At 40.1% G+C, this 12,546-nt stretch overlaps 1 protein-coding gene across 2 annotated transcripts in view; it reads left to right on the top strand.

Moving 5' to 3' along the window:
• JAKMIP2 (janus kinase and microtubule interacting protein 2) overlaps nt 1–12,546 on the top strand; it is a 162,346-nt gene that overhangs the window by 136,940 nt on the left and 12,860 nt on the right. For both annotated transcript variants that reach the window (XM_060092042.1, XM_060092041.1), the window contains 3 exons: nt 2,241–2,318; nt 5,078–5,281; nt 10,366–10,431. In XM_060092042.1, coding sequence (XP_059948025.1) covers nt 2,241–2,318; nt 5,078–5,281; nt 10,366–10,431 — 348 coding nt within the window. The remainder of the gene's footprint in view (nt 1–2,240; nt 2,319–5,077; nt 5,282–10,365; nt 10,432–12,546) is intronic.

Below are 12,546 nucleotides of genomic sequence, written 5' to 3'. Positions count from 1 at the left end.
AAGAGGAGGAAATGGGGAGTTATTGTTTAATAGGTACAGAGTTTCAGTTTTGCAAGATGAAAAGATTTCTGGAGATTGGTCTCATAACACTGAATATACTTAACACTACTGAAGATAAGAAAGTTCCTGTGAAACTTTTTTTCTGTGAAACTTTCTTATCTGTGAATATACTTAACACTACTTAAAAATGGTTACAATTACAAATTTTATGTTGTGTGTAGTTTGCCACTATTAGCTTTTTTTTTTTAAATCCCCAAGCCTGGGAATTGGTCATTTTTAACTTACAGCAATACATAGACTTTTATAACAGTACTGTCATTACTGTTATCATTATTACTAAAAACCAGGTAGTGATTCCTATCAGGTTAGGGAATCCTATAGTAAGAACAACAAGTTGAATTTATATAGCATGTGACAGCTTACAAATCATTTGCCCATATTTTACACAGGACTTACATTTTACCAACAGGTTAGGCTGTAAAGTCAAAACATATAACAAGAACTGTTTATATTCAAAATACCCTTGGGGCTTCCCTGGTGGCGCAGTGGTTGAGAGTCCGCCTGCTGATGCAGGGGACACGGGTTTGTGCCCCGGTCCGGGAAGATCCCACATGCCGCGGAGCGGCTGGGCCGTGAGCCATGGCCGCTGAGCCTGCGCGTCCGGAGCCTGTGCTCCGCAACGGGAGAGGCCACAACAGTGAGAGGCCCGCGTACCGCAAAAAAAAAAAAAAAAAAAAAAAACCCTTGAACTCTTTAAATGCACAAATATTAATTAAGCAATCAGCTTGTTACACTGTTCCAGGCACTGGAGCTCAGAGGTAATTAGGAATGTCACTAGCAAAATCGCATGCAGACATATCCTCTCTCAAAAGTTGACGCAATCAAGTTTGCCTTCAGTGTTGGACGAGGTCCTTGTTCCTCATTAAGCATACAGAGAAAGAATTGACTTGTGCTTGGCGCTATGTTCTATACAAAGATACATTTTTTAATGCCAATGGCAAGATGCTCACAACATGAGAACCACACAGAAACTGAGGGCAAGCAAGGGAACATCAGATTGACGTTTCCCAGCTCACTCTGGCTTTGCAGCAAGAGCAGACACTCACTCATTAAGTGGCACTGTGGGTGGAATTGCCTCCACACTCTTTTTTTTTTCTTTCTTCTTAAAATAAAATTTATTTTAAATTGTGGTAAAAAAAACATACAGCATGCAATTTGCCATCCTAACAATTTTTTTGTGTACCGTTTGGTAGTGTCAAGTACGTTTACCTTGTTGTGCAACACATCTCCAGAACTTTTTCATTTTGCAAACCTAAAACTCTATACCCATGAAACGACAATTCCCATTTCCCCCTTCCCATGACTCTATTTTATTTATTTATGTATTTATTTAGGCCACACCAGGGTCCAAGTTCCCTGACCAGGGATCAAACCCATGCCCCCTACAGTGAGAGCACAGAGCCCAACCACTGGACCACCAGGGAAGTCCCCCATGACTCTTCTTAAAGCAGATGCCCACCCCCAACTCCCTGCCTCCACCACCCCTTCATAAGTCTTAGCAAGACAGGCAGATGGATAAATTGGTCAGTTAGTTGGTATGTGGATAGAGCAATATGTGTGGTTAACTTCGTGCCCACTCTCTAAATTATCTTTGTGTTTGCTAATGATACACAGATGAGTTTGAATAAATTGTTTTTTATTATACAGCTTTGCTCTATTATATTTCATAACATTCTTACAAAAATATACTATCCCAGTATATTTACACAGATATACTTATTAGTTAGCATCTATAGCATTTATCTTGTCAGAAATCTACCCTTAGGGACTTACCTGGCGGTCCAGTGGTTAAGACTCCATGCTTCCACTGCAGGGGGCATGTGTTCGATCCCTGGTCGGGGAACTAAGATCCCACATGTTGTGCAGTGAGACCAAAAAACCAACCAAACAAACAAAAATCTATCCTTAATGACATACTCTTAAATTGGTATAAAAATCTTTTAAGACATTCCATGTGGATTGTTTGCTATATATTTTTTCTTCTTTCCATTGATTTGTACATTCCCTGTGTGAAACTATAAAAGTTGAACTATTTCCCTAAAAGACAAAATCTGTGACCCTACAAATACTAGTGATTTGTCTTACAGTGGAATTAGAGAAAACACTAATCAATACAATTTATATATCACTTTCTCATTAAGCTGACTCTTTCTATCTATTAATGTGGCCCTTTTTTCTAGGAACAATTCTGCAAAATCAAAGGCTATCTGGAAGAAGAACTAGACTACAGGAAACAAGCTCTCGACCAAGCATATATGGTAGGTACAACAAGCATTGGAGACACTCCAAGTGTTTACAATTACATGCTCTGGAGTAAAGCATCCTGTGTAATTTGTCATGTCATGTATTTGAATAGACCACAACGTGCAGCTCATTTATTCAGAGGTTTCCAGTTCTCATTCTAGAACAAATATATCTCTAGTTCTTTGCTGTTACAATACTCTTATAATAGTTAATAAATATTTCATTATACTTCATTTTTTTAAAAATTGAATTGTGTTGTTAAATAATATTTAAATGAACAACAGATTGGATGGCAATGTAGATTAAAGAGAAATTTTATTAAATCAAATCTGATTTTATTAAGTCAAATCTAGGGATAGAATAACGATGTATTTAATGTGATACATATTTTTAATTCATTTATTTCTGACAACAACCCTAAGAGGTATAGGGAATATTATTATTTATATATTACATATGAGAAAACGAAGGCTTAGAGAGAGAAAGAACTTGGCCCAGCTTGGTACACAAGTAGGTAGTGTTTAGATCTGACTCCAGACGTTGTGGCCTTAACTACCGTCATCCAGCCACAGTAAGAATATATGGGTATGTATAAAATGGATAACTAATAAGAACCTGCTGTATAAAAAATAAATTAAATAAAATTCAAAAATTAAAAAAAAAAAAGAATATATGGGGAAATGGGCTGTGCCTTTTTCTCTCCTCCAGAAGATTGTGCTGACGGAGGAGCACATTTGATCCACTCCCCTGAACCAAATTCATAAAGCATCATTCCTAATATTGGACTACAGCTTGCACTTCTTCTCTCCATGTGGACACCGCCCTGCCCCCCACCATAATACACTGTAATGACTCAAGAGAAAAAGAGTAACATTCCGAGGAGTTGCTAGTAGAGGTTTTCATAATGCTTTCCTGGAAGCAGCCTGAGTCACTTTTGGGAAAGAGTGAAGCCCTTAGCCCCTGCTTATAACAAAGATGAATTAGTACTCCCCACCCAAGATGAATCAGAGATTCTGAGCACTGACTGATGGGGAAAGGAGAGGATGAGTATTGGCCGCTGATTAGAGAATAAAGAAGGAGGTAATTTTTCCCTCCCTTCCTATCCTTTTAGCCTTGCCTTCTCTACCTACACACGGTAAGATTAAACTGCATGTGTGTGTGTTCCAGGACTGAAGACTCATTCAGATAATTATTAATATATTTAACTTTTAAGAGATGAGAACTGCTTAGTCCAGGACAGGAGCTTGGAGAACATCCCTCACCAGGGCGTGTCCTTTCACCTATGTCAGAGTCACAGGGGATAAGATGATAGATTTTGGTAACTGTATCTGAAGCATGTGAAAGAAAAGAAAACTGGGATGTAAGAAGCAGTAGGCTCTTCATCTAAAAAAGAAAAGCCTCAAGGAAGCATTTTATAGCTAGAGCAACTATAAATCTCAGAGTATTAAAAAACAGACCAATTCCAAAGACTCTAGGCTATATTTCTCAATTTTTATTTTTATAAGAAAAAAATGGAGACTATAAAGCCATCTTCAGAGGTGTATCATGTGGAAGAGAGGTGGCATTGTGTGTGTGAAATATCTCCAATTTCAAGTATTTTATTCCAACTTGGACCACTTTTCAATGCTTATTTCTAAAAATATGGCCACCACGATAGATGTCTTTAAATATCTGTCAAATGAAAGAGAGAACAAACTTATTTTCGGCTACATTTGATAATAGAAGGATATACAGTTATTATAACTAAGGACGTCCTAAAAATGAAAAGTATGTGAAATGGACAGGATCCCAAGAAAAAGAACAAATTCTCCATCATCAGAGTAGTTCACGTATTGGCTAGATGATCCTTATGGCATCTTATAAAGGGGATCATCAAAAGGATATTTAAGCTGGAGAAGCTTTTTTTTTTTTTAATTATTTATTTTTGGCTGAGTTGGGTCTTCATTGCGGCACGCGGGCTTTCTCTAGTTGTGACGAGTGGGGGGCTACCCTTCATTGCGGTGTGCGGGCTTCTTTTTTTATATATAAATTTATTTATTTTATTTACTTATTTTTGGCTGCGTTGGGTCTCCATTGCTGCGTGCGGGCTTTCTCTAGTTGTGGCGAGCGGGGGCTATTCTTCGTTGCGGTGCGTGGGCTTCTCATTGCAGTGGCTTCTCTTGTTGCGGAGCACAGGCTCTAGGCAAGCAGGCTTCAGTAGTTGTGGCACACGGGCTCAGCAGTTGTGGCTCGTGGGCTCTAGAGCGCAGGCTCAGTAGTTCTGGCGCATGGGCTTAGTTGCTCTGTGGCATGTGGGACCTTCCCGGACCAGGGCTCGAGCCCGTGTCCCCTGCACTGGCAGGCAGATTCTTAACCACTGTGCCACCAGGGAAGTCCCAGTGTGTGGGCTTCTCATTGCAATGGCTTCTCTTGTTGCGGAGCACAGGCTCTGGGAGTGCGGGCTTCAGTAGTTGTGGTGCATGGGCTCAGTAGTTGTGGTGCGCAGGCTCCAGAGCACAGGCTCAGTAGTTGTGGCTCACGGACTTAGTTGCTCTTCGGCATGTGGGATCTTCCCAGACCAGGGATCAAACCCTTGTCCCCTGCACTGACAGACAGTTTCTTAACCACTGCACCATCAGGATAGTCCCTAAGCTGGATAAGCTTTGAAATTTATTTTGTTGCTAGGATCCTGTGAGACTAAAATAATACATCCCTCCACATGTACACACACGTGTACATTCACACACCACACGTAAGATGCTAAATTCCAAGGTTTTCTAATTCTATTTACCAGAGAATCCAGGAACTAGAAGCGACTTTGTACAATGCTCTGCAGCAAGAAACTGTTATCAAGTTTGGTGAATTATTAACTGAAAAACAGCAAGAGGAGCTGAGGACAGCAGTGGAAAAGTTACGGCGGCAGATGCTGAGGAAGAGCAGAGAGTACGACTGTCAGATTCTACAGGAGAGAATGGAGCTCTTACAGCAAGCCCATCAGGTGAGGATGTAGTCACTACAACTGTGTTGGGTGGTACTAAGACGATGGGACCAAGTGCTCAGTACATAGTGTTGAGTATGAGTATGGAGAAGCCTGGGAGCTAGAAGCTATTTTCAAAGAGTAAAATAAATAACTATTGTTTCCCACCTACACTCAGAAACAGGACGATGGTTTTATAATGAATTAATCTGAAGAAAATTGGCACTTCAGAAGCACTGTGTCATGCTACTGTTTTTGCGACTATTTTGTCATGAAACACCCCTTGAATCTCATGGAGCCTAATTATGTGCCTTATGCTGGGAAGGGACTCTCTGGGACTCAGTCCAGGACACAGATAATGCTTCCCTGCTGTTACTCATCCTAGTCCATAACCTAGCCTGATCAAATAATCCGAAGAGGGTAAAAGGGAACAAGGACCTTTCTCTTTATTCCCAGAATAAACAGCAACAGCAACAAAGCATGGAAGCTGCCTCTTAGTTACTGGCATGTGCTATAGGTCAGGAACTAAACTAAGGGCTCTACTTCCATCATTTCGTTTAATCTTGGCAATAGCCCACTACTGTAAGTATTCTTATTATCCCAGCTTAAGAGATCATGATACTGAAGAAAAGAGTGCTTAGGTGATTGGCCCAAGATGACAGATAGTAAGCAACAGAGCCAGAATTACCACCCGGATTGGCGTGACTCCAAGGCCAGTGCACATAAACATTGCACTATACTGTCTTCTACAGCTTGAGTCATCTATAATTTATATGATTTATCTAGACCAGCAAGGCTCAAAATAAACACCCAATATTAACTTACGGCCAAAATTCGTAATTCCAACTATTTGTTCATGTCATAGATTGACAGGCAAAGACTGGGGTCCTGGTCAAGAAGCAGATTCTGTAATAATTCCAGAATTGAAAGTTCCAGGCTAGGGTATTCGGTACTCATAAGCTGAAATAAGCAACTGGTACAAAATCCAGATGGGCTATACAGGAGGTAAGAATCATGTGGTCATTAGAGATCAAGGTGAGTAGAAAAGGAACAGGGGTTATTTTTTGTGGATCTTTACAGGCTAACAAATTACCCAAGTTAACAGGGAACTCTGAAGCCATTTTGTCCCAGAGATGATAAACACATGCATGTTTGTTTCACTGGTTCTTGAGATTCCATCATAAAGGTTTGGATTTTGACTCTGAATAGAGTTTTAAAGCTTTCAGTAATAGACTGTATGGTATCATTGCATTAATGCAGGCATTCTTTCCTTCTATAAGGGAATGAACATGTCCTCTGCGTAAATTTCTTAGGCTGCAATAGCATTTAATTAATTTCAGCAAAGAAGGAGGTGTGTCATAGAACCACAGAAGTGTTTATTTTTAAGATGGACAAATAGTTATCTAAATTTTTTTATGATTAAAGCCTTGTCAATGCTTTTGTGTCTCTTCAGTCAGCTAAGGTACTTCACTCCCAAAAGAGATGGTTCTGTTTGTTTTGTTTTAAGTTACCCAGTCTGAACTGTTAAGTACATTATCTTTCTAAGCCTCAGAGAGTTTCATTGACATTTTCTGTCTCCCAAATACATGTTCATTAGAATATGCCTTTCCAGTTATTTCTTACTTTCCTTTCAATCAGTAGCTTTGAGATTTGAGAGAATTATTCCAGAAGGCATTGGCCAGGATTTGTCATATATAAGTTTATAATGCAGTCTAAATTCTAGAGCGTATCACTAACCACTTATTAGACATTTCTGTTTGAATGTTTTAGAGTGAACTCATATGAAACATACCTAAACACACATTCTTATCCTTACTTCTCCCTTCTCTCCCCATCTGCCTGTCTTGGTTAGTAGAACTACCGTATGTCAAAGCACTCAAGCTGAAAACCCTGGGGTCTTCCTTGTCCTTCTCCCCTTTTCTGATGTCATATTCTTCCTCAAAAGCCTCCATGATCCCAATGTCCAGTTGAGTCTAGTCGTGCTATCTCCAGGTCCTTCAGTAGCTGGCTACTCCTCCCCTAAAACCCAGATTTGAGACAATCTTCATAGCTTACCTTCCTTTCTGTTCATGCAGAACTCTTCCCGTACCCCTTAGGCCATGATTTCCCACCTCCAAGCCTTTGTTTTCCTGACTGCTCACCCCAAAATGTCGTTCAGAGTCTGCTGCACTTATCGAATCTTCTCATTTTTCAGTTTAGATCCACCTCTTCAGAATGCTCTCCCTGTTGAAGACAATGAGCTACATACTACTGAAAAACTCGACATTCCATACCCTTTTTATACACTCATTCAGAACCATTTATTGAGGGCCTGCTTGTGCTGGGTGCTGGGAATGTGATGGTGGACAAAGACATAAAGGTCATTGTTCTCATGTATCCTCCCGATGAAGAGGGAAAAAGCAACAACGCAAATGAGCAATAGCCAAGGCAATTTCAGAGAGTGGCAATAAGTGCTCTGAAGATGTGTGTGTATGTGGGGTGGGGGGAGGGAGAGGGAGAGAATGAGAGTGAGTTTGGGAGTAGGATTAAGCCACTCTAAACTGGCTGATCGGAGCAAGCCTCTCTGAAAATGTTGAAATCCCAAGAAATCAGCCACACAAAGATTTTGGCAAGGTGTCCCAGAAGTTAGGGTCAGCAGGGCCTAAGTCTCTATCATGGGAATGTTTGGAATATTTAAGTAGCAGAGAGAAGGCCAGTATGGCAGGGGCACATGGAGCCACGGGAATGTTGTTATGAGATGAATCTGGAGAGGTAAGACAGGCCAAGATCATGCTGGGCCTTGAAGGAGTTTGGGTTTTATTCTGAGAGCAACTTGGCTAACTCTCCTTTCCCTCTTCCTCTCCCCCTTAAAACTCAAGGACTGCCATGATCATTTCATATTCTAAGAGTTCACACTGGCTGCTATAGGTGGATGTAGGATGCACAAGATTAGAAGCAGGAAGAGCCGGCAGTAACCTCTCACACAGTCATGATGGGGGACTTGCTGTCCTTAGTAGCAGTAGAGACAAAAAGTCATAGAAAAGGCGTCTGTTCTGGACTCCATAGAGTTTACTGTGAGACTGGATGGCAGGCTGGCAAGCAGATGGGAAGGAAAAAGACATAAAGCCCACAGCACATAATGTAGCTTACCTAACTCATTGAATAAATATGTATACGCAGCTTCTTTGTGCTAAACACTGTACTGGGTATTAGAGATTGGCGATGAAGTTGTGCATAGTTTCGCCATTGTTTACTTTCTCTGTTTAATCTGTTTTTCCCTGTGTTTTACATTTTTTCTCCCCATCTGGATGTGATAGTTCTTTGAAATCAGGAACTAATTGATACCTTGCCTGTATTCTCCATCACATCCAGCACAGTCCTGAACATGTAAGAAGGTGCCCAACAAGCACAGGCTTGGTGGCTGAATAGATGCCATAGTAATCTCATGATTTTATGGGTGTAGCGCTTGCCTCTACATCCAGCAGACATATGAAGGAAGTTCTCGCACACTCAAGGTAGAAGTAGCTAGCAAATTTATTCTTTCACTGTGTAGCTTTGGAGCATAAGCAGCACTATGGAAATACAAGCACACACATCACACACATTTATCATTCACTGTCACACACATCAGCATTCATTGTCACATAATTTCATGATCCTTCTGACAAAACACACCCTCCTCTCCTGTACAAACCTCACCCTCTTTCCTTTAAAGCAGGATTTCTCTGTCTCTGCACTACTGACATTTTGGGCCTGATGATTCTTTATGGGGGGTGTGGAGACTGATCTATATACTGCAGGATGTTTAGCAGCATCTTTGGCCTCTACCCCTTACGTGCTAGTTGCACCCCTTCCCCCAGTTGTGACCAGTGATCACATGTGATTCAAAACTGTCCAGAAATTAGATAGTGGTAATGGTTGCACAACTTTGTGAATATACTAAAACCACTGAATATTACACTTTAAAATAAATTAACTAACTAACTTTTTAAAATGTCCAGACATTGCCAGATGTCAACTGGGGTGCAAAATCACCCCCAGTTGAGAACCACTTTAGAGAGAGGAAGATATGATTTCCAAGTTCAACTGTTCTTTGTTCTAGCTTCCCTTTTGTCTCCCCACATTGCATTGTAAAACCTCTCCTTCTATAGTATCACGTTGTTTAGCTTCCATTGTTTTCTTCTTAGACTCCAGTTCTCCATTTTCTAATTATTCCCAAAAGAGGCATTAAATTACAAGCTTGCCCTGTGTAACCCTGTACCATGAACATACAAGGCCTTTAGATTGCCAGAAGGAAATTTGAAGACTCTTTTCACTTATAAATTATTGTCTATGTAATGTCGATTTCAAATCTGTGCTATTTACTGGAATTTTGTTATAGTTTACAGGTAATTTCAAAGACAGTTCTGGAACTTTTTTGTCTTCAGGATTACTTGTGTTATTCTTGTTATGTTTGGTTTTTTTTTTCCCCTAGTTTATTAGTTCCTTCTTTTGAATTTTTTTGAAGTGGAATCGCTACCTTGTTTTGTGAAAATTGGTCAGTCCTGTTTCTTGAGGAAATTCCACCCTGAAACAGATTTGAAATAAGGCTGGAAAAAAAAGGTAGACCAGAAACCGATGGGATAGTTGCCTTTGTGTGAGCCAGTTTTAGCCATTTTTTAATGAGGTAATGAACAACCAAAAACCTTAATCAAATAGTTTACAACAAAATTTGTTTCTTGCTCTCTAGTTCTGGGACATACAGCTGTCTCTACAAGGATGTGGCTTTCCCACATCTCACTCCCACTCACGTTCCACTGGCCAAAACAGGTCTCCTGACCAAGCCCAAGGACAGTGGGGTGAGAATCATACCTCTCTCACAGGGAAGGGGTCTTCAGGGATAGATTGACCCAGAAGAGAAAGGGATGGCAAATATTTTTAAAACATAATCAATGACAATGATTTTCACTTTGAGTACGGGTAATTTTTGAAACATGCAATAACCCTCTGGGTATAGAAAAATGTATATGTGACATTTCCAGATGCTATGTTTTTATAGAAAGTTCTGTGTTTTAGGTTGGTGAATGATCTTCTTGTTTAACTTAACAGACTGAAAAGCTTCTTTTTCCCTCCCCTTTTTTTCTCAGAGAATTCGTGACTTAGAAGATAAAACAGACATCCAGAAAAGACAGATAAAGGACTTAGAAGAAAAGGTACATGTGAAGTTCAATATGTATTTCAATCTTTATTTTTTAGATCAGACAATAATATTGTTTTCACTCACTGTGTTTTCTTTCTTCTCAGCTATTGTGTATCTTGTGTAGGCAGGTATAGTTACAGTAAAGGTAAACTCTGCCTGTAGTCAGGCACCAGGATTCTAGCAAAGCTTCTGCCTTCAGTTACATTTTTGCCTTTTGTGTTGATTCCTGTCCTTTTCTATAAATGTTTTCTTTCCTCAGTTTTCCCTTTCCCATCTTCACTTCTTTGCCAAAAGTTTCTTCTGAGTTTTGTTACTCTACGTTCCTCTTCCTTTTTAAAATCTTTTTAGTCCTTTTTTTAAAAAGTCTTTCCCATTATTCATAAAAAGCCCTTTCCTCCTTGTGCTGCAATTTCACCTCAATACATTCAGAAATTTAGATTGACACATGAAAACTATGCCCTCATGTCACTTCCCCAGTGGTCTGAGAGAGGAACTGCTTCTTCCAAGTCAACCAGCACTTTTGGCAGGGGTCGGGGTGAGGTAAAGAGGGCATTTGGAAATGTGTGTGTTCTGGGAGAAGGGAGAGGGCTAGCGCAGGGATGCTCCTTAGCTGCAGTGAGTTCAACCGTCTTGCATAACAAAGAATTATCCTGCCTAGGATGCCAGGGGCGCCCTGCCAAGGAACACAGCAGGGATGGCAAGAGGTGTTCTATGGAGTTCCAGTCTCATTGACTGGAAGTAGCAGCCTGAATCCCTGTGTTGTGAAAAAGCATGGTTGTTTTGCAGTATCTTTCATGGGCACCCAAGAAGCAAATAGCAAACCACCTGCCATTTCTGAGATAGTGATTAGAATTTGGTTCATCCCAAGTGGCTTTTATAGTTGCCCTATGTGAGCTCAAAGGCCACTGGTAGGGTCCAGTAGCCAAACAATCAGCCACCTAGATTCTTATGTAGGCTGGGTCTTCATGTACTTATTTGAGCTTGGGTAAGTGACTTTACCCACTGTGTCTAAGCCATATCTATTCAATAGGGAGGGGAACACTCACCCTCACCTCCTCTCATGGGTTCCATGAGGAAAAAAATGAGGTCACTTACATGAAAATTAGGAAACACTAAAAAAGTATAAGTCAAATTAAAGTATATTTTTTAAAATTTCCAAATGTAAAGTTACATATCTTATACAAAATTTTAAATTTGAATTTTCCTCTTTTCCAAAGTGTGCTCTTTAGTTCTTCAGGGTAAGAGTGTAGTAAATGAAAAGCTGCATCTAATTTCCCAGTGTTTGGCAGAAAGGCCCATAGAAAGCAGGGGTTGTCCACAGTTTCCCTGGCTGTCAAAGGACACACCTGCTATCTTCCATTTTCCACGTATTTAAATGGCTACCCTTGGTCCTAGTCAGTCTCTCTGCTAATTCGTAAACAGTCCTGGGGTGGCTCAAGGAGGAAGCTGCCAGCTCTTCCCCAGAAACTTCGTTCAGTTCAGTCCCCACTAACTGAGGAAAAACAAACAAATAAAGGAATTTTCTAACACCTAGTCAGGTCACCACCCTAGCCAAATTAAGTGTGAACTTTTCATTTTACAGGTCTGAACTTCCTAAATACTTATGCTAATAGGTTAACGTACTTAACAGAAAATGACAATTATTTAGCTATCAAAGCAGCATATTCCATATGTAGTACTAAACTAAGCCACTTCAAGAACAATCCAGTTGGTTTTTGATTAGAGGTTCGAATGACAGATGAGGTTTATAAAGTACCTTCTATTCACTTGACCTCAATTCTGCTCATCCACAAGCATAGTAAAAAGGCTAAAGATCACTTATGTCAGGGATAGTTTTCATCCTTTCCCCTGGAGTACTTGAACACCTTCTCAGGGTACATACAGTATTCCCGCTTTGTTCCTAATTCCCATGCACACAGTGAGTATAAATCAGGTGATAAAAACAAACATAGCAAAATTTGCTTCCCATGTGCCGCTCTCCACCATCCAAGGCACTTCCACGTTCATCATCTCATTTGATGAATTATCATCAATTATAATTACTAATTATTATAATAAATAATAATTATTATAATTAATTATCCTGAGAAAATACCACAGATATTATGTTCCCCTTTTATACAGATAA

Source organism: Mesoplodon densirostris, chromosome 3 (assembly GCF_025265405.1).
Source record: "Mesoplodon densirostris isolate mMesDen1 chromosome 3, mMesDen1 primary haplotype, whole genome shotgun sequence".
Taxonomy (NCBI): Eukaryota; Metazoa; Chordata; class Mammalia; order Artiodactyla; family Ziphiidae; genus Mesoplodon; species Mesoplodon densirostris.
This window is presented reverse-complemented; position numbering and strand designations above follow the sequence as displayed.